Genomic DNA, 22255 nt, shown 5'->3' on the forward strand with positions numbered 1-22255 from the left:
CTCTGTAATCTCTTCGAAGAGTTGGATGTTCGACGCTCTCACAAAACTAACATCAAATTTTTGTCAGCATCAGAACCCAGAGCCCAGAACAACATTTTCACAAAACTTTATCTCTTTTTTGAAACTGACAAAGATATCACACAAAGTTGCATACATTGAGAGTTAGAGAATACACGTACGACATGGCCGACTCAGTAGATGATCACAATGAATAATAGGAAATAGACCCCCAGCTGAGAACTCGTGTTCAGTTGCAAGAGTTCTTGACCCACAATGTTCTTTTTCGTCCCTTTTCGAGGGCTACTGGAGACCAAAATTGCGGTGGAAGGGTAGTTGAATTCTTCAACAACCGATGGAAGTGTAGTGACAGTCGACGGGATGGATGTGGTTGTCGACTGAGTCTGTGTCTCCTCGCCCTCAGCTGCGATCAATCGCGCTGAAGCGCCTGTGAACTGACATCCAGGCATAAGCGTGTTGGTGGTGTCCTTAAGAACTCTGTAGATCACCTGCCATGCTGACGAACCACACTCCTGCTTGATTGAAGTCTTTACACAACCAGCGAAGAAATTGAGTGCTCTGAACATCTACAATTAATAGTGCGCTTAGGCGGAAAGTAGAGGAAATAACATGTGACTCAACATACCCACACATGCGATCCAACTTAGCTGTCATGGCTATACCAGCCTCCGTGTTAGTGGTTTCGATTTCTACTAGGGTCTCATCGTGACACCTTTTCACCGCTGGTTTTCGGTCCAGCTGCATCAGACATTCGGCTGATTCCATGAAAGCTGGAGAAAGCGGATTATCGAAGCATATATCGATGACTGACAGACACAAGTGCGCCAAAATGGTCGCAAAATTTATGATGCTAATAAAAGAGTTGACGAGACATTGATCGAGAAAAATGACACCACGCTGGTATCGTTTAAATGAACAATATAAGTAAAGCAAATTTCCAAAATATTAGAATATATACGAAGAATGCATTGAGAAACTTACTGTTATATCCTTCATTGCACAGGTATCCATAGGATGAGTCGATTAGGCTAATCGTCACATGTCGCACGCACTGAGCACGGAGCTCACGAACACAAACGTTAAACTTTGCTATGAGCCTGGAAGTGTTGAATGAATAGACCAAAGATTGCAGCGGCAAGAACGAAGCGGGAAGAATGATCCTCTTCTGCCCTCTGTCTCTAGTCTTCAATTCTCTCGTTGTTGGAACATAGATATTGCCCCTGTTTCGTAAAGACCTATTTTTATAGGCTGACTTCTTCTCGATAATACCACAACACAATGCATTTTGATTGTGAAATATCAAAAGACTATTATAGATCCCGATTTGTAAACCATCGAAGAAAAAAAAAGAAGTTTTTGGATTTTTTGAATATCCGAGCATTGAGATTTTCCAACCAGTCAGGTATTCATATTCTCGAATGTTCCAGTATTCAAATGTTGGAGTGAATATTCATGTTCATTCGGTTCACTCCAAAATACTGCTGACCCCAGCGTAACGTATTGTCAACAACGTCAACAGTAAGTTTGACTGTAACATTCTCGTTTGCGCTTGGATCCGTTCAAACTGTGACCATAAAAAGTAGCACCACAAACCAAGTTGTTTTGACCCAAATGCAGGGTTCATAATTCGATGAATTGCTTTTTTTTTAAAGAAAGTAAAGCATGGAAAGTCTTACAGCGCGAAGATAACGTACACTGCCAAAAAATGAAACTCTTGGTAGCGGTGCAAGTTTAAAAAAAAGATGGAGTCGAAGGATGCGGGATCACTAACATGCACAATTCGTTGAACACTCGTCCGCCCATGTTCGGCAGCGAGAAGGCGCTGCCGATCTCGGATGCGCTTCCAGAAGGGCTGTCCTGAGGATTACGATTAAACGCTGCAATTGTCGATATTCACTTGTTTTCTAGCAGTACCTGGTTGTTGAGCAGCTTCGCATACTCGGCCACGGGACGCACACATTCCTGGATCTGCGAGCTAATATGGTTGGGGCAATGCGAAACGATTACTGGCACGCACCACACTAAATATGAGGAAGAACGACTATAGACTGAAAGACTTAGACAATTTCTTTTGTAGCATTCTAAAAGTGGTTAGAAGAATTAAAAAAAAAAAAAAACGTCACAGTTCTCTCAACTGACAATTACGACTCAAAACAAAAGTGCTTAAAGGCATCACTCCACGAATCTGAGGTGGTACGGATTTCAGGTGGAGTATTCATATACAGGACGGGAGACTATGGAGAGGGGGGTGATTCCGTCCATTTCTTCCTAATTGCCGTAAGAAAAGGCCCGGAAGATACGGCTTCATTCGTTTTGGCGCACTATTTTCTACAGGGAGTTCGACTGGAGCGCGCAAGCCTTATGCGGCGCCGCATCTTCCTGGCCGTTTTTTACGGCAATTAGGAAGAGAGGGACGGAATCACCATCCTCCCCATAGTCTCCCATTCCGTGAACGAATACTCCACCTGAAATCTGCATCACCTCAGATTCGCGGGGTGATGCCTTTAATCTTTCAAATGTTTGTGTTAGATGCAACACATTCTCGAAATACGACAGGACATCTCGAGAAAATCAGCAAATTTCAGTCCCTGTCTCTCATCTATTCCCACCATCCTGTGGATATGTTACTAGCAGCAATCATTCTTTGTCAAAAGAAACGTTGATCAAGACCTTCTTTCCCAATGCACTGAAATAATCTTTTATATTTTCTTGAGTTGAAGAGGAGCGTTGCTTTGGGGGTTCTCGATAAAATGGATTACCTCCAAACGAGGAAACCTTAGCTTGAACGAATACATTAGGAAACTATTCTTAAAACACTTCAAAGAAGGCTTCTCATTATTAAAGGGAGGTGATGTTTGATGTTCGTTGAGGTTAGATGTTATTAAATTAGGAGTTAAATGGTATTACGTTAATTACGAAAGGAATAGCTCGGTGATTATTGGTCACCGAACTTCATATTTTTTGAAAAAACTTTCGAAGTACAAAAATGAATAAATGTGGAGAGCGTTTAAAAAAATAAAGCTAACATGTATTCCAAACAAAATGAATTCACCCTGTTTTCAGCGGAGATTAGTTGTTTTGCCTCTATTGAATCGATATCTACGACCATTTTCATCGAAGGTTATTCCAAGACATCCATCATTTCTATATGCATCGCAACGATGTTCAGTTACGGCGAAGAAAATGAATTTAAATGAACACATGGAAGAGGAAGTGACGGAAGAAGAGAGGGCAAGAGCTCAACAGCAATTTTCTTGCTGATGTAATTTCTCACTTCGATCATCGACGCCAATACTGCAGTTAATTAGGATTATTGTTCTATCTGTGGCTGGGCTGATGAGCAGCTAACTAACAATCGAATGTTCTTTTGAAAACGACTACAATCAGTAAGCTGAGTTATTGAGAACTGGTGAATTGTTGTGTTGTGATGTCATGAGTCGGAAATAGGCATCGTACATTGAATTAGTTCTTGAATTAGTTGAAATAGCAAGGGTGCATTTGAATTTAGTTCTTCAATGTTTTTTTATGATGCTATCATTCTGTGTTCATTTTCTAGAGACCAAGTTTCCTTCTCCGTCCTCAGTTTAGGCCAGAAAGAAACACAAATATTCATGCATTCTCAAGTCTCTATAACATGTGTTTGGTTTGACGGCTACTGGTACGAGAAATAGGCAGATGTTCTGACAACCGCTGATGGAGGACAACTTATATGATTTTGTTAACTCACGCAGGAGCAGTTCTGTTAAGTTCATCGTTCCATGAGTGGAATTCTGGTCATCTGAAAAACAAAATTATACCATCTGCGAAAAAACTGCCGATGTCACTTATTCAGAATTGTACGAGAAATGCGTAGTGATGGGCAAATTAAGGGAAAATAGAGAGAAAGAATCATATGAGGTCGGTGATGTTGCGAGGAATACTCTAGAATAGCAATCTATTGAAGCGCCTTGCAAAACAAACTGAAGCGTCGGATCCTCGGGAGTTTGTCCATTTTTGCAGAGAATACCTGACCACTGTTCTGAGAGGAAAAGAAACGACATGCAACAAAATTCGTGATTCTTTCACATTGATTCTTCCTTGCTATCCAGCACTGCACCGCCGATCAGCTCAAACGAGTTTACGACCCCAAACTTCGTACAATGAGGAGGTTGGCACTTAGGTACCTGGGTGTAAGAAATAGAGATGAAAATGGATGCAGCGCTGCCGTATGGTCTTCTTCGAGTGACTTTGACGTGCACAATTGTCTTCATCTTGAACAGTTTGAGAGGAGAGTCGTCGCCGTGCATAATAGATCTACAGCAAACGCTCGCCGTGAGATTTATCAACAAATAGACGAGATTTGTGGGAAAAATCGTTCTGCTCGTTATGCTTAGCCGAGCCGATGTAGGAGAGAAGCGGTCGACATGATCGCGGAAGTGAAACTGAGGGGATAATGTTGGCGACCGAAAGTGAGAATAGGCACTTGCTTATTGAGCGGCCGGGTGGACATATTAAAAAGGCGCTGTCAAATTCTCGCCGCTTGATTGGAGAGACGACGAAGAGGTGCGCAGCGTTGACACCGCCGCGCTACTTCTACAACTACTACAGAAAATGCTCGATTAGCATGTAGTAGAAGCGTCTTTGCCGAGACTATGCAACTGAACGAGAACGAAGAAAGCGCTGAGCGGGAACGCAAATGTGCTCTTCCACCTTCATCACGATGGTTTGTCTACAGAACCACACTATATTCACTGTAGTACAGAACTGCTACTCAGAAAATTCCCCAACACTACATAATTAGCAGATTTGCCCAAATATGCGAAAATAATGAAGCATTGATAACTAAGAAAATAACACTCATTCCCAAAGTAAACAACAACAACAACAATGAAATTAAAGTCACATAACATTGAGCTGTATTTCAGGCGTTTGTACCCTAGATTTTCTACGCTGTATTCCTAAAACACAGATCCTTGATTTGTAGATCTCCTCGATTATAAGTGCGAACATTTTAAAAAATATGTGCATAAATAGGAACATAGTGTCATTATCGCTGGACTTGCGCTATCGAGGTCTTCTAGAAAGCCAATCACCTCGTTTAGGGGCCTTTTAATGGTAATAACGTTATTTCCAAGCTCTCTCTTTCAGAACTGAGGTTGTTCCCGTTACTTCGGCGAAGACACTTCCTGTGAGAGGTCGAATGTCTTTTCAGCCGCGACCGAGGTCACCCAGTCCTCGTTATTCATTTGGATGAGATCCACTAACAGGTGGCATCCACCGCTAATCGCTGTCGTATCTTATGCAACACTTAATTAGACGATGAGAAAAGAAAACAATCGAGTGATAGTCGTGAAGAACGAGGTTTAACTCAATTGCTTGTGCGACAATGCACTCATATTGAAGTTTGGTTAATCCTCGGAGGATTTTGAGAGAAAGTATTATACAAAGTACATAAAAATCTTGGGATGTTTAGTTCCTATATATATGTAGAAAGGAGAAATTGAAACTCTCAATATAATTGAAATCGCGTACTCCTGCCACCGCTGTCCAAATACGACTTGTGTTGTTGTGAGGAGTCCATGCATTTTTCCATCTTTACGAAGAGATCACTAGTTTGCTCCAGTGCATTCGGATGATGCAGTGAGTGGAAATGGGAGGTCTCCGGAGGAGGCGCACAAACGGTAAAGGTCTAGCCCCCCGTCTACCTTGTCAGAAGGAGCAATAAGAGCTGCCTCTTATTGTTCCTTCTGACAAGGTAGACGTTGCCCTTATGCCTATTTCTGTTTACGGCAAGCTTTATTTACGGAATTAAAAATATTTATTTACCACGTAATTAGATGGGCTTTGCTAAGGTAGACGGGAAGAAATTTTCGTATTCTTTGAATTTGTTTTGAAAGTGTATTCATAAAAACAAAGTCTTTCAAATTGAATGTTTCAAATGACCTGTTAAGCTCTTCGAAGAGTTGAAGTTCCCGTCGAAGAGAGTCGAAGTTTCTCCAAACACTCGGTTGGGAGGCAAGCTCTTCACCTCCGCAGTGCAACAATTTTACAGAGACGAGTTAGCAAAAGAGGCCAGGGTTTAAGAGTGGATGAAGTGATTGGAAGAAGAACGGGAGTATACTGATGATGCCCTTTAGAAGAAGAGCTTTTACTTCGCCGAGGAATCCGTGGCCGCTGTGTAATCGTGAAAGAGATGGGTGATGAATAAATGTCATGGCAGAGAATAGATAAAACCTTGGACATCATGCATTTCTCACTGCTCCTTTCTTCTAGACTGAGTAGTAGCCAGAGGGAAGACTTAGATTTCGGAATACGATCAGGAATCGAAGACAAAGGTAGGAATAAAGAGAAGGCGAAATCAAGACTGATTATTTTCGAGTCAGAGAGGTCTGTGCGCAAAGTGTACTCTGGGACCCTGAATCCATGATCATACCGGACTTCCGCGGTGGGAGGAAAACTTTTATCACGACACTGCAAAGCGTCACTCCTCAATAATTTCCAGGAGCACCCTCCGAAGCTCTCTAGAGAAATTCTTGTTCAACCCGTCCCATAACTCCTGTCGCGCTCCGACGCTGTTCTTCCTGTTTCCGGAACTGAGAAATCACATTAAGGGTGTCCGCTGCGGTCAAAAGCAGCAGTTCTGGCGCAGATTCGTTATGATGCTATCCAGATTTGTACGCGGATGGATTACGCGTCGGATATGTGTCGCAAATGTGTGTATGTGTATGTAAGCATACATGTATATATGTGTAGATCAGACGCGTGAGACATACATTCACACATGCGCAATCGTCTCAGCGTTGGATAGGTTTATGCGGAGCTCGCCCAGGAGCCACAACAACGTACATCGCAGCAAGGAAATCAGTCAGATCATATAAAGGACAGCTATGCAGCAGAAATGTGGTGGTTTCTTTCCCATCGTATTTAATATTCCAGTCGCAAGCAAGTATATTGGATGCTGCTCTGAAATGTTGCAAGTCCAAGGACCCAACTTTTTACAGGGACAAATTTGGAGGATCGCGACACTGCAGAAGGAATATTCTGAGCTGGATATTGGGAAATAAACCTTTGATTGATTCGGTTCAGTGTTCATTGTTGTACTCAATAGGATATGTGTGAACTCCGGTGGATGTGTTCTAAAAGAAGCAAGTAGGAAGTGCACCTTGAAAAGGACGGAGATGCGCAGAACCACATGAAAAAGAAATTATTTGACTCTATACGGAAAAAGATGGATTTATTTAATTCTTATTTACCCATAGTTTAGAAATCTCCTCAGTCAATATACGGTGAAATCGCTTATTTCAAGTAGTGAAGTCAATTTGTGCTACGACATGTTGTAAACGGCGAACACATGTTAGTAAGAATACGGTAGTGTATGAGAATAACAACGAAGTAAGGAGGAAAGCGATCTGTACAACAACACAGCGGAAACGATCAACCTGCGCAACGAAGCAAATAATTCGAAGCATGTCGTTGGGCCAGTTTCTGGGTAATGAGCTCTGCAGGTCAAGGATCAGAGCCTGCTCTCGATGTGGTATCAGCCGAAATTAGGCTGCGAGTGCTCAGATGGCAGTGGTAGGCTTGCTCATGAGAAGTGTGTGCCACGGATGTCTCGTCGAACCACAGGAAATACGTCGTTTTATGCTTGAAATGACGCACGAGAAAACTGGGCAACTATATAGTTTTCATGGCGAACGCTAATAGTGGTAATAGTGCAGTCTTGATTTTTTCTAAGAAAAAAATGTATTGGACAACGATTTCGGAGGAGGTTCTGTGGGTGAACGAAAGTGCTCATATATCACTCGGTCGCATATGACGATGACAGGTCAGTGCATTGTAATCTTCACCATCTACGCATACCAGATCAGCTCAGTAAATCAAAAGAGTAGTCATAGGAAGTGGAAAGACAATCGGACTCACCGAGTGTGGGTTTACGCTGCTAACGTTCGCAAAATTAACGCTCGAAATATTTTGCACTACTGTGTACAGAAAGCTCTTCTCTAATAATACTTAATGAATAAGGTCAGAGACTCGACTAGAAATCCCCCGAGTTACACACATTGGTGGAAGTTTCAACTGCCACCAATGTGTGTAACTCGGGGGATTTCTAGTCGAGTGCCCCACCGAAACCGAGAGTGTGATTAGCACTTCAAGAGTAATACATAAGGAAATTTGGTGAAACGAAGGACATGATAACCATGATTTATCCTATGCTTAGACAAAGTGGACGCAACCCGATTTTAGCTGCTTGAAAATCTAATTGTCACCTTTTTTATATCAAACGTTCTCAAAAGAAGTAAGAGAGTTCTAAATTATGTAAACTTCTGTGAAATGCCCTTCAAAGAAAGTAGTAGAGTTAGGAGAAACAAATATTTTGATATAGCTGTTCTACCAACGACTTGTTCAAGAATTGGGTGCAGCGGAAATCGCGGAAATGCAGAAATCGCAGAGATGTCAGGATAACTGTTTCTTGGGGGAAGAATTGACATTGAATGGACAACAGAAGAGTCATTCGGTGAAAGGACGTCGTCAGACTCATGGGGTATGTGCGGCAACAACAAAGCTCACACTGCACTCTTGACTTACTTCAAGGACAACCCGACCGTGTGGCCACAGAGGAAGCACCACATCACGATATCCATAATTCCTTATTCCCTGCCGTTGCTAAAATAGCTGGCGGATGCAACTAATTTCCCGGAGCCACAACAGAGATGTGCAGATGGGATAATAATCCCTTGCCTGGTATTTAGGGATCCTCGTAATTGGGTATGCATACAAAGCATTGGAATAGCTGCAGAATGGCCATCCTAGACTGATTACTGCAATTAGCGGCCATGCACATCAAACAAGTCCCAAATCGTCGGTGTCAGTCAGATCGTTGCCGGAAATCCGACTAGATGAAATTCTAGACTTCACTAAGAGCTAACTCCTACTTGAATAGATTACTTTCGTGAACTAATCACGGAACACAATTCTGACGATTGTTGATAATGACTGGATGCTTGGTGTGACTTATGGTTAGAGAAGATGTAAAAAAATAACTATTCGATAAACCGTTCTGGACATTAATCGATGAGATCATGACCATTTGATCAGGAGTTTCGGTGGTCTGCTTCCTGACCAAGGTCATATGCTCCAAAAATTGTCATTAAATGGATGCCCTTTGAGATGTTTTAGTCTTAGTCTTAAAGCGAAAATAGTCGCTTTACCACACAACTACTGAGCAGGAGAAATGGTCTAGAGATTCAAAATGTATCGAGGAAGATCAAGGGGGTTCTCTTCGCAAGGACTAGAACGAGATTCACATATTTGTGAATATTGATAAGGACCAAAATCTGAGCAGTTTTCAGGTATAAAAATTGTATCTTCTGGTGTTTAGGAAATGAATAAAATGGGTGATAATCAATACATACGCATGAGGTAATCGAAGACAAACTAAGTATTTATGGCATTAAGAAGTTCTTCTTAGTCCACGTTGCGAGCTAAACACACAAGGAATTAGCGAGAAACCCGATATACGTGCTCCAAAAAGCCTCGGGAATGAATTCGCGCAACAGAAGGATATGAAGGAGAAGCTGAACTCGTCATACTTTCAAACAACCGAGAAGTGGGACGACGAGAACTCTGATTGCATGGAATGAGCCGCAGCGGCGTGTTGACACCAATGGTTGTCATCCTCGATGACGCTCATGAGATGCATGCAGCCGACCGTGTACTCCACATCTGAGCACCCTGAAAAGCATACGCTGTTTCGAGATTATGCAGGCAACACGTTGAAGGGAAACGTGCTAATCACTTTCATCCCAAGGAAATTCAACAAACAAACAAATGACTTTAAACTACTGAAATTTTTTAAACTGTTAACTAACATTTCTTCGAACATTTTTTTTTTTTGAAACTTTCACCAACCAATTAGCACACTTGTGTCGAAGTAGGTAAAATTAATTAGCCTCTCCATAGCTAGTCAAAGGAAACTTCTATGGGTAATACGAAGAAAGGGATACTGATCAGCTTTGTGCTGCCGAAATACACATCTTCGCATCCCAGTTTTTTTTTTCAGGAACCTACGTAACAAATTACATCTTCGAACACTACTAAATTTCTCACGGCGACAAAGTTTGCTGATTTTGAAGAATACTGTTGTACGATATTTTCCATGTTTGTGAATATATTCATTCTAGCAATGACGGTAGCAATCATCGTGACGAGCTACTTCTGAAAACGTACCGAACACATTTCGCATGAATAGAGATAGACATTTACCCCTTCAAGCACTTGTTTTGCTTCAGAAATACAGAGCAAAATAGCAACAATTAGTGCTGGAAAGAGTGTAGTAAAAAACCAACTGCTGTAACAAAATCCCGATAAAATATTTGGAAACTTTGTATTCAAATGCTACTCATATGCTACAGCAAGGAAGAGCTTCTTTAGAAGCTTCTCTGCACTTCAGCTCCATAATTCGTTTTTAAAAAAGGCGCTCATAGCCCGAAATTGTTCGATTTTTAGTTGAATTTTTTCGAAAAAGAAAGAACATAAAACTGTGAAACTGTGAAAAACTCCAAAGAAAACACACCTCCTATTCTCCTTCCTCTTACTCTTCCAGTAATTTTTTTTTCCAGAATTCTTTCCTTGAAGTAGTTCTGAGCCCACCGATTTGTCCAGATTAGAGTAGAAAGTAAATGAAGCGTTGAAGGGAGGAAACAAAGCGACCATTATTTCTATAATGATTTCACAATCTGATGTTGTATCCAAGGAAAACGGAAGAGAGAGAGAAAAAGTCTTGAAGTTCTGGAATGATGGATTTAAGTAGATGTCTTAGCATGTATGTGGGTCGATCTAATTGTAATTACATATATATATATATATATATATATATATATATATATATATATATATATATAATATGCTCTCCTAATTAAACTGCTTGTAATCGTTAGTTAATTGGTTATATAAATGTATTTACATGTATAAATGTAATCAAAGATAAAGATAAAAAACCAATGAAATCGATATGGTCGATAGACAGATCGATAATTTCAGAGCATAAGTAACTCATGCAGAAAGCCCTCCTCTATGGGGTCCGTAGACAGAATTTGATTCAAATTTCTGTTTAACCCGTTCCTAATACAACGCACTCATACAAATTTGAAGGTCATTTCAAAGAAAAATTTGTAGTTTCATCGACTGATTTATTTTTATACAACTTATCCACTATCCGAATAGATTCTAAAAGGCTATGTTCGGGGAAATTTATGTTGGTTCTTCAACTGTTTCAATCAGACTGCTCAGTTTACCCGACAATACAACACGCCCATGCCAGTCACTGAATGAGCGTAGCGTGCACAAGAGTGGCGCGCTCCAATACAACTTTTCGTAGACAACAGCGCCCGGAACGCACAAAGCCGTATCTTCCGGGCCGTTTTTTACAGCGATTAGGAAGAGATGAGCGGAATCACCTTCCCATGGTCTTGTTTCTGTCATTAAAACCATGCGACACCGATCCCATGCTGAATAGTATAAAAGAAGGACTTAAAGGCACCACCTCAGAATCACGGATGATGCCTTTAACAGTGTCCGTATTTCTGGCAGCTCTATCGTCCTTTTTTCTCCTATATTAAGCTTACATGTCATTGATCATCTAAGAGTCATACTTAGGTTTTAGGGTCCCAAGTGAATAACTGACTCAGTTATTTACTTCCAGAAATAAGAGGTTGAGTGCCAACTACGTTTTCCTGCAGATCTACTGGAGGCACTAGCTCACGCTCCGTAATTGTACTTGCACAATGTGCAATCAAACCTTTAAGGACATCTGCAAGTTCATTACCATCGCTTCCTACTTCTTCAGTCCCTCCCATAGTGATGCAATCTCTGCACTATCAGTCGACTTCTGCTCCCAACACAGCTCCTAATGTTGAGGAAAATTTTCGAAACAGCTCAAATCACCTTTATTTCCCCAAAAGGAGGAGCGATCGTTTCTTCTGCGGCTCTAACCGATTTGAACAAATTACAAATGTGACCTTTGACGACAACTGCCGACTCATTACCTAAACGCGCTTCCTGATTCCATTTAAAAATTGTTTATACCTAGCATCGGTACAATCACGATACCACGACTTTGTTGAGTAACATGAATCCGTTCGTACGCCGAAGCAATGCTTCTAGTAAAACTGATCTAACTTGTTTATGAGCACATTCTATGCTGGGACCATCTAACATTTGGCGGACATCATTATCTGTCAGTAGTTTGGAAAGACAATCTGACTACAAAGAATACGTGCATTTCTTAAATCTAACAATCTAAATCGATAAAGCATCAATAACCGAATATGACCTGAAGAGCAGCCATATTGAAAAGTGTTGCGAATTCAAGACTCTGAAATACATTAAACGATAGCTGCGCTTCTTCAGTCATCAGATACCGTTCACCTTTCCATAGCATATGCTAGACACCAAAATGAAAAAAAAAATCGTAAGAAGAGATGGTAGATTTCCTCTTGTAGTGGAAATTTTATCCAAACTACTGCGAGCAGCATTCAAAGCTTATTCGTTATAGCTGGAAATGGAGGGTAAAAGGCTTTCAAAAGCACCAAGAATTCACCGAGTCCAACATCCTTTAAAAGCATCACCCCACGAATCTTAAGTGGTGCAGATTTCAGGTGGAGTATTCGTATACGGAACGGGAAACTACGGAGAGGAGGGTGATTCCGTCCATTTCTTCCTAATTGCCGTAAAAAATGGCCCGGAAGATGCGGCGCCGCACAAGGCTGGCGCGCTCCAGTCGAACTCCCTGTAGAAAATGGTGCGTCAAAACGCCTGAAGCCGTATCTTCCGGGCCGTTTTTTACGCCAATTAGCAAGAAGTGGACGGAATCACACACCTGTCCATAATCTACGATTCCGTATACGAATACTCCACCTGAAATCTGTACCACCTCAGATTCGTGGGGTGATGCCTTTAAAATTAAAACATTGCCTTCTAGACCAGTAGCTGGTGAGGATTCTGCTGCATTATCTCCTACAAATTAGCGAGATTAATTATTTCATTAAGAAAATTCATGTGGATGGAAAAAAAAAACAGAATGGAACTTCAGGAAACGAGAATCAACCCGAAGAGAACAGTATCATAGTCGTATAATGTCTCTATGGCCACCTCCAGCAGTGTTCATAACGCAGTGTTCAGCAGTGTTCATGTTCATAATGTATTTAATTCAATATATAATTTTGTCAAAACAACCTAACACCTTGTGCAGTTGCGTATGCGGTTGCACTCGAAGTCTGCTGGTAGAAGCAACGGTTGCGATCGAGTTCGTACCCTTGTTGTACGCTAGCTTCACCGATTTCTGCGGGCAATCCGAGTAGACCTAACAAAGGTAACAAGGTACCACCTCGATAACATCTGGATCCCCGCCAGGCTTCGAAAGCAGCTGCTTCCGCAGTTGCACATGGCTTCAGAATGTTTCGACCCAACTATAATTAAACGCATACATTCAAGAACTTTTGAATCACAATATCCATAGCTGATATCTTTCAAAAACCTATTCTAGAAATGCAAAAAAAGAACATTGAATGTGAAGTTGCATACCACGAGCTTTTTGTCTGTGAAGCAAAAATTGAAACCAAATCGGAAGGAGGAAACACATGTTATCGACGTCATTTGTTCTTGCTCCGAAAATCTCTTCACCACTGTAGTGTTTCACTTCTGCTTCGTCACTCCTGTAAGATATCACAGCAGAATGTTGTTCTTATACACGTTGGTCATTTCATTTAAAAAAAAAATGTATGAAAGATGATGGGTTGACAGATGCAAGCTACAGGACCGCCGCATATAGAAACACATAAATAATGAGACATACATCGAACTCACTACATACTTAATACGTCATAATCGCTACAAGTTCCGAACTCAGATTTGTTTTCAGTAGCTGGACAAAGTCTCTCTGCACAGCCAGGTTTTATCCGCACGAATAAGTGAGCGAATTTTGCAGAGTGGATTGAAAGATACTGAAGAATAATTATAACACAGTTAACGAACTGTTTGATGGAACAGAAGAAGAACTCGAACCTGAGTATTCACATAAACTCTTACATCGCTATTTTGAAACCCAACGTTAAGATCGGTTAAGGGCGACGGTTTCGTGAAATCAATAGTAAACATAACAAAATCTCTAGAAAAAAAAAAGAATTCTGCGCGACAAAATTGAAAGGAAACAGAACTCGCTCTTAATAAATAATCTTGCAAACCCACCGATATCCAAAAATATCGTATAGTTCTAGTCTAATTAAAATGTCACCCATGCTCAGCTCGTTGCGAAGAATTGTAGACGTCATGAAACGATTACTTGTGTGGAATGTAGTGACTTGCTGAAATCATAAAATTTCATGTAATCTTGCCTGAGTTCGAGAGTTCGAATTCGACAACATGCCAGCAAGAAAGAAGCAACTGAGAATAAAAATTCAGAGCGTTGTAGTCCTCAAGCTCACCTTGCGAATAGCATCCGAAGCACCATTGACGCCTAAAGAAATAATCGTGACCCTCGCGTTACATCGCCATAAGTTCCCCTCAACTTCATGATTACACCATAGGAAAATGTCCAGAAACTGTTCGTCTATCATAGCTTCAGCTTGCCTGAATGAAAAAAAAATCAAGAAGAACAAAAACGTTCAACAGTGTCTTTCTGTAAGTCACGTTATGCACAATTCACCTCGTATTATACATTATACATTCTAAGCACCATGTTAAGTTACCCATTATTCCTAGTCAGTATCAAAAGAAAACAAAAGAACTGAAATCTAAGCAGAAATGAAGAGTAGCACATAGTTCTGAGAGCCTCTAGAACTGCCCGGCTCTAGAAAAATCCGCTCCTTTGGGAAGCATACTCTTTTGGTCCACTTTTCAGAAAGCTACCTCAAAGCTCACCATTCAAAACCGCAGATTTTCTTCTTTGCCAAATTGTAGATATCCGACGTTGAAAGAGTAAGAACCAAACACCCTTACGACATTCTACAAAACTCGAAGTTACAAAAAGGTCAGGAAAAGAACTTCGAAGACAAAATCCAATGAACAGAATGGGTCCTCCGCAGCATCTACGCGAGTAGCACATGATCATTGCGAAATCACAACAATCAGTGTGCGTCTCGAGGATCCCAGTACGATTAACTTGTGCATTCTGTTTGTAAGACTAGTGACCGCTGAATTTGCTTTGAAGTAGTGGTCAAGTTATGGGGAGTGTTGTTAATTATCTTGTTAATGCTGGATTACAGTTTAAAAAGAGGGGACTCGTTTTTCGTTGTATACAACAGACGCGACCAGTGACCTAACAAGCATGCATGGTTCTGACAGACAGCTCCCGTTCTTGGTAAAAGAACTTCAAATTCCTCGCGTAGCCGTCATCAGAACCTGCAATGAAGGCCCAAAAAATTTAAAAAAAAAACCTTACTGTCTCCAGTTCTTTTTCCATGACGAGATGCAAAAATATTGCAAATTCCTCTCTGTGTCCCATCTTAATTCCGAGAAAAACTATGAGATCCAAGAAAACTATGAAATGGATAAAGTGTTCGGCATTACTCAGGACCTAGTCATTAGTCAGCCATTAATCCTCTTAAGATGCTCTAATAAGCTTATTTCAATTCAGAACCGTTTGAGTTTTACAATAGCATGTCTGCCCTACACAATGACTTCTGGAGGCCAGCCGATCTATCAAGTCAGTATTTTTATCCTCGTAGACAAATCCGGTACAAATTTATCAATCCCTGAGGGATGAAAGGTTTGGTTGGCACTTGGGCGGTTTCGAACCGTAGATCGATCGTGCAGTACCGGCGGAACCTCTTACAAACTGACCTACTCACGAAGTCATTAACTATCTTCCAAACGTACTCCAAATGTTCACAGAATCTGAGCGTTTTTGGCCATTAAATTCCACTATATTCATGCTTAAATTGCTGAAAATTATGTAATACTGAAATCTTCATCTTTTCACTGCAAGTTCAAATTTCTTTCTCTTGCAAAAATCAATCTATGAATTCGTTTACAGTATTTTAAAGGGAGTTCATTGAATGGTATTCTAGTTGTTTGTGAATCAGGACTGCAACTAAAAAAAGCATTAAAATAAAAATTCTTTATTAAAGCCATGAACAAATTTTGAACAATTTAAAGAGAATGAATACGTTGATAGACGAAATGCTGGTCTGCAAAAATCCAGTTAGGTTGAAGTGCCATCCACTCAGAATGAACGCAGTCATGATATCCTACTCGGATTTCTTCATCCTGTATGCACCAGCGTACGAATTATGATCAACAAACATTGTGTGAAGATACGTAATGGATGAGTACGAGTATGAACACTTGACGAATTTTAATATGTACCGGTTCTAAAAGAGAGGCGATACGCCGTCGACAGGCTGGTGATGAAGTGGAATCCGGAAAGGAGATCGTTGTTCGAGGATTGTCCTAAACCGAAATTGCTAACTAAAACCATTTTGTTCAAGTGTACCGTACTACCGTAAGTAAAGTGTACTAATAGTAGTACTCACAGCCCTTGCAGCAGAGAAATACGGAGCTACTACAAATTCCAAAAACTCTTACCTTTGGCGATTCCCCGACCAGCATAGTATACAAGACAACTCCTAGCGGGTACCAGTCAGCTGCATACGAATTATATGGCTTATAAAGAGTTATTTGTGGGACCGAATAAGGCCTAGTGCCACAAAATGACCGTGACCTACAAATGAATCAGGTCTTTTGCGGTATAGTCGACTCAAAACGATACGAAACTTGGTGCAGTTGCGTAGCTGTGAAGCGGCGCGGCTAACGACTGCGATCGAGGTGGTGATCGCAAACTGCAGCAATGAGTGGTCCTAGCAAGGATCCCTTCTCGATCGTAACCGCTACCGCTTCGAGCTCAGCTTAAGCAATTGCACCGTGCTTCAAGTCGTTTTGACCCGACTATGTAATTTATAGTCGGGTCAAAACGGCTTGAAGCACGGTACATTTGCGTACGCGCTCAAAACGGCGCAGTGGAGGCAGTAGTTGGAACTGAGGTGGCACCATCGTGAACAGCAGCTGGCAGATGGTGGTGCCAGCAAGGGTTCCGGTACGCTCCTAAGCGCTACGGTGCATCGTTCCTAATGTATTTAATTTACTGTTTAATTTTTGTTTAATTTACTTACTTTGACCCTACTATATGTGAAATTTTACTTCATGCTTACAGAGTTCACATGTCAATGAATTTTATTATCACGATTTTATGCTCCTTATGCTTTTATCCTCATTTCTATGCTTGAAGTCGTATGTTCCTATACTTTTTTTCTGATAAAAAGAAACTTGCACGCGAAATTGATCTTTATTTTAACCGATTCGAATAGTATGATCTACTGAAATATTTCCTTCCTAATATGCTGAGAATGAGACGTGCTACTCTCGGAACGAGTTCATCCCTCATGTTACCCATATAAAGAGCAAAAGGTTAAAAGCAGCGCATCACGAAATCGACGTTTTGTGGAAACCCCATGAAAAATTTAGGGTTTGGGGAGTAGATTACGAGTTTCCGGGTTCAGAAATGTTCAGATGAGAAAATCAGATAGTACTCGCGAAGCTGCAAATGCAACAGAAATTAGCTCGTTTTGACTCGACTATTTGTCAAGAATATTCTACCTTACAGGCTGTTACAGTAGAAGCCATTCTTTCGATTCTGTCGTTCGTCCCTATCAAAGTGTTGTTCTACTTTTTACTTTAAGACAACATACCATAAAACTGACTGAACTGTTCGTATCTCTTTACGAAAAGACTGGGTGTCAGTGTTGTACATTATGAGTATGACCGTGATCGCACTCAATTCTCCCTAATTGCCTTGAAAAACACCGTGGTAAAAGGCCTTGTTGATCAAATTTCTTTACGAGGCATCTGTTAACGCTGACACTCATGCGAGCGTAGATACACGCGTCTGCAAACGAACGGGAAAAGTAGCGTCAATGGCCCATCTATTGTCTTCTCATTCGCAGACGCGGCGTATAGCTGCACGTGACACGTCGTCAGGTGCCTCGTAAGAAGAATCGATTGAATAAAGGGCTTCCTATGCCTATGATTTTTAGAGGAATTGAGAGTAGTCGCACCCAAACTTGTTATCTATATCTTTAACTCTATCTTTTCGTGGAGAGCTCCAAACATAATCAATTTCGTTGCATGCTGCCTTTAAACCATCATAGACCTTACCTATTTGTTTAGTTTACAGTCGGGTCAAATCAATATGGAGCACGGTGCATAGTTGGGTCAAAACGACATGTAACACGGATCGTTGCGGAAGCGGCCGCGCTCGGAAGCGATGCGGTGAAGACAGCGGTTGGAATCGAGGTGGGATCATGGCGAACTGCAGAGGTGGGTAGCGGTAGCGAGGATCCTTACACGGTCCCACTCCGCTTCGAGCGCAGCTGCTTGCGCAAATGTCCATGCTTCATGTCATTTTGACCCAACTATAGTTGTATGAGCATGAGTTGCATAAGTGACATTAAAGGCATTACTCCATGAATCTGAGGTGGTACGGATTTCAGGTGTATTCGTATATTGGATAGTAGATTATAGAGAGGGGTGATTCCGTCCATTTCTTCCTAATAGCCGTAAAAAACGGCCCGGAAAATACGGCTTTGGGCGTTCTGGCGCACTATTTTTTACAAGAAGTTCGACTGGAGCGCGCCAGCTTTGTGACGCGCCGCATCTTCCAGGCCGTTTTTTTTTTAAAGAAGAAATGGACGGAATCATCCCTCTTCATCCATCTACTATCCTGTATACGAATATTCCACCTGAAATCCGTACCACCTCAGATTCGTTACGGGTGGAATGCCTTTAAATTGCAGAGAATAGAGCCTGTCATTTGAAGCCGAGTTAGAATGACAGTCAGTTGTAACACGTAATTCAAAAAACCTCTTTCTCTCGACACTACGAATGGGACCTATCTGGTTTAGATTGGAATAATGACCCTTGCAAAATGAAAGAACCTTGACAGAATTAAAATTTTTGTTCTCTCGTTTCCCCGAGGATCATTACTGGGTTGGACTACTACCTTTTTGCTTGTTAAGGACTCATATCATAGACAACGTGGAGAAAAAATAAGCATAGGATATCACTGAATATCTTCGTAATAATGTGAATAAGAAAAAAAAGGAAAGAGAAAAAGACGAAAGAAAGGCAGAAAAGAAAGAAGAAGTAAGAAGGAAGAGGAGTAATAAGAAGAAGCATGGATAGAGGGTCATTATTGTGGATAAAACCGACAAACACAGGTGCGACAGGGAGAAGCCGGACCTTTCTCGAGCGAAGCGGTCCACCCATTTGAAACCCCTTTCGCGAAAAAATGTAGTTTGGGGGGAGGGAGGGAGAAGGGGCACCCACTGGCGCCCTTATTTCCGGAGCTCTATCTTACTTGTTGTTTTAGTAACATTAACTTACATGCCATAGGTCAACTAAGACTAATGATTACGTCATAGGATCCCGATTGCTTTAGTTAGTTACTTCCTAAAATGAGAATGCGACTGAGTGCCCTCAACCTTCCCTTTCCCTAAGTGAAAAGGTCTACTTAAAATACGTAGAAAGTTAAATTAACACAAAAAATAAGGTCATTAGAAGGGAATTCAAAAATGATGACAATCAGACACACATGAAAACATAATACCTGGAGAGGCGGATGTCGCAGAGACCGAAGTGGAAGTTACCCTACAAACAGTTTTGGTTTTTCTTTATTTTCGTAAAATCTCTCCGCTCTGGAAAAGCTAAGAAACGTACCGGGAGAAATCTGGCCTCGGTAGCCGTGCGTCAACGAATTTAATCATTGGTATGCGAGCAGCAGCCAAAAAACATGCAGGACATTGTGTGCAGAAACGGATTCTCCATATAAAAAAGAAAGAACACTACGAAAGCTCACGTCCTAATAATTCAATTAGTAACCAAAAGTACCGTCTTAAAATCGCACAATTACTTGGCTAAAAGCGTCCCTGGTGGCGAAAGTTAACAGTGCATAGGCAAAGATCAGTTATTTTGACTACAACTCTAAGGTGCTGCTTATGGATAACGTTGAGACGAACAAACTCACGCCCTAATAATTTAGTTAGTAAACAAACAAACAAACCAAAAAAAAAACCGAAGTGCAAATGTATGGGAGGACTACAGGAAAACAACACAAACATATCGAAGTGAAGCAACAAATCAGTACACAAGAAGTTCCATTCTACTTTTTTTTTCATGGTTCGCTGTAAAATGAACGATGTCAGGTAACTTGCATGTGACACAGCATACTTAACGTCTAGGAGTTCCATTCCACTCCTAGATGTTAAGTATGCTGTGTCATGTGCAAGTTACCTGACATCGTTCATTTTACAGCGAGCCATGAAAAAAAATTGTGATTTTGCAGGTGTGGTTGTGTTTCTGAATCTATTCAGAAGTTTGAATAATGTTCTAAAATGCTGTTCCGTTTTCTTAAAATGGGAATTTTTGCTAGAACTCTGGTTTTTGCGTTGAATGAAGTACAATAATTCGAGCCAAGGCCGATGCTAATTGCCTCGCTCTCCAGTATATTGTAGAAGAGAACTTTCTCTATCAGAAGCATACCCATGGTCTTGTTTCTGTCATTAAAACCATGCGACACCGATCCTACGCTGAATAGTGTAAAAGGAGGACTTAGAGGCATTACCCCTCGAATCTGAGGTGGTGCAGATTTCAGGTGGAGTATTCGTATATGAGATGTGAGACTACGGAGAGGGGGGAAGGGGTTATTCCGTCCATTTCTTCCTAATTGCCGTAAAAAATGGCCCGGAAGATGCGGCGCCGCACAAGGCTGGCGCGCTCCAGTCGAACTCCCTGTAGAAAATGGTGCGCCAAAACGCCTGAAGCCGTATCTTCCGGGCCGTTTTTTACGCCAATTAGCAAGAAATGGACGGAATCACACACCTGTCCATAATCTACGATTCCGTATACGAATACTCCACCTGAAATCTGTACCACCTCAGATTCGTGGGGTGATGCCTTTAAAATTAAAACATTGCCTTCTAGACCAGTAGCTGGTGAGGATTCTGCTGCATTATCTCCTACAAATTAGCGAGATTAATTATTTCATTAAGAAAATTCATGTGGATGGAAAAAAAAACAGAATGGAACTTCAGGAAACGAGAATCAACCCGAAGAGAACAGTATCATAGTCGTATAATGTCTCTGTGGCCACCTCCAGCAGTGTTCATAACGCAGTGTTCAGCAGTGTTCATGTTTTTCACCGATTTCTGCGGGCAATTCGAGTAGACCTAACAAAGGTACCACCTCGATAACGTCTCCCGCCTGCGGATCCCCGCCCGGCTTCGAAAGCAGCTGCTTCCGCAGTTGCACATGGCTTCAGAATGTTTCGACCCAACTATAATTAAACGCATACATTCAAGAACTTTTGAATCACAATATCCATAGCTGATATGTTTCAAAAACCTATTCTAGAAATGCAAAAAAAGAACATTGAATGTGAAGTTGCATACCACGAGCTTTTTGTCTGTGAAGCAAAAATTGAAACCAAATCGGAAGGAGGAAACACATGTTATCGACGTCATGTGTTCTTGCTCCGAAAATCTCTTCACCACTGTAGTGTTTCACTTCTGCTTCGTCACTCCTGTAAGATATCACAGCAGAATGTTGTTCTTATACACGTTGGTCATTTCATTTAAAAAAAAAATGTATGAAAGATGATGGGTTGACAGATGCAAGCTACAGGACCGCCGCATATAGAAACACATAAATAATGAGACATACATCGAACTCACTGCATACTTAATACGTCATAATCGCTACAAGTTCCGAACTCAGATTTGTTTTCAGTAGTTGGACAAAGTCTCTCTGCACAGCCAGGTTTTATCCGCACGAATAAGTGAGCGAATTTTGCAGAGTGGATTGAAAGATACTGAAGAATAATTATAACACAGTTAACGAACTGTTTGATGGAACAGAAGAAGAACTCGAACCTGAGTATTCACATAAACTCTTACATCGCTATTTTGAAACCCAACGTTAAGATCGGTTAAGGGCGACGGTTTCGTGAAATCAATAGTAAACATAACAAAATCTCTAGAAAAAAAAAAGAATTCTGCGCGACAAAATTGAAAGGAAACAGAACTCGCTCTTAATAAATAATCTTGCACACCCACCGATATCCAAAAATATCGTATAGTTCTAGTCTAATTAAAATGTCACCCATGCTCAGCTCGTTGCGAAGAATTGTAGACGTCACGGATCTACAATTCTT

General features: G+C 41.1%; 3 protein-coding genes across 8 annotated transcripts; all 3 read right to left on the reverse strand.

Annotated features, from left to right (window-relative positions):
- Positions 1 to 191: 191 nt before the first annotated feature.
- RB195_009938 (uncharacterized protein) lies at positions 192 to 9672 on the reverse strand (the record flags this gene model as incomplete). 2 transcript variants are annotated; one of them, XM_064190712.1, is made up of 7 exons in its annotated part: positions 192 to 576; positions 644 to 788; positions 1000 to 1115; positions 1790 to 1875; positions 1933 to 2039; positions 3746 to 3796; positions 9588 to 9672. In XM_064190712.1, 7 exons carry the CDS (start codon positions 9670 to 9672, stop codon positions 192 to 194), a joined length of 975 nt encoding a protein of 324 aa, XP_064048295.1. The 2 variants fall into 2 exon arrangements, with proteins under 2 accessions (XP_064048295.1, XP_013308242.2); XM_013452788.2 differs by lacking the exon at positions 9588 to 9672 and having other exon boundaries at positions 3746 to 3770.
- Positions 9669 to 19811, reverse strand: RB195_009939 (uncharacterized protein; the record flags this gene model as incomplete). 4 transcript variants are annotated; one of them, XM_064190715.1, is made up of 13 exons in its annotated part: positions 9669 to 9729; positions 10571 to 10715; positions 13579 to 13709; positions 13900 to 13997; positions 14059 to 14161; positions 14242 to 14357; positions 14478 to 14622; positions 14914 to 14986; positions 16161 to 16260; positions 16360 to 16443; positions 16579 to 16637; positions 19655 to 19695; positions 19765 to 19811. In XM_064190715.1, 13 exons carry the CDS (start codon positions 19809 to 19811, stop codon positions 9669 to 9671), a joined length of 1203 nt encoding a protein of 400 aa, XP_064048296.1. The 4 variants fall into 4 exon arrangements, with proteins under 4 accessions (XP_064048296.1, XP_064048297.1, XP_064048298.1 ...); XM_064190716.1 differs by lacking the exons at positions 16161 to 16260; positions 16360 to 16443; positions 16579 to 16637; positions 19655 to 19695; positions 19765 to 19811 and adding an exon at positions 15871 to 15925; XM_064190713.1 differs by lacking the exons at positions 9669 to 9729; positions 10571 to 10715; positions 13579 to 13709; ... (4 more) ...; positions 19655 to 19695; positions 19765 to 19811 and adding exons at positions 12097 to 12258; positions 12329 to 12439; positions 12875 to 13011; positions 13238 to 13357; positions 14699 to 14745 and having other exon boundaries at positions 13868 to 13997.
- A 373-nt stretch (positions 19812 to 20184) lies between these two features.
- Positions 20185 to 22207, reverse strand: RB195_009940 (uncharacterized protein; the record flags this gene model as incomplete). 2 transcript variants are annotated; one of them, XM_064190717.1, is made up of 5 exons in its annotated part: positions 20185 to 20228; positions 21495 to 21625; positions 21777 to 21913; positions 21975 to 22077; positions 22158 to 22207. In XM_064190717.1, the coding sequence occupies 5 exons, from the start codon at positions 22205 to 22207 to the stop codon at positions 20185 to 20187; spliced, it is 465 nt and encodes a 154-aa protein (XP_064048300.1). The 2 variants fall into 2 exon arrangements, with proteins under 2 accessions (XP_064048300.1, XP_064048301.1); XM_064190718.1 differs by lacking the exon at positions 20185 to 20228 and adding an exon at positions 21273 to 21379.
- Positions 22208 to 22255: the final 48 nt, after the last annotated feature.

Source organism: Necator americanus, chromosome III, assembly GCF_031761385.1.
Source record: "Necator americanus strain Aroian chromosome III, whole genome shotgun sequence".
Classification (NCBI taxonomy): domain Eukaryota; kingdom Metazoa; phylum Nematoda; class Chromadorea; order Rhabditida; family Ancylostomatidae; genus Necator; species Necator americanus.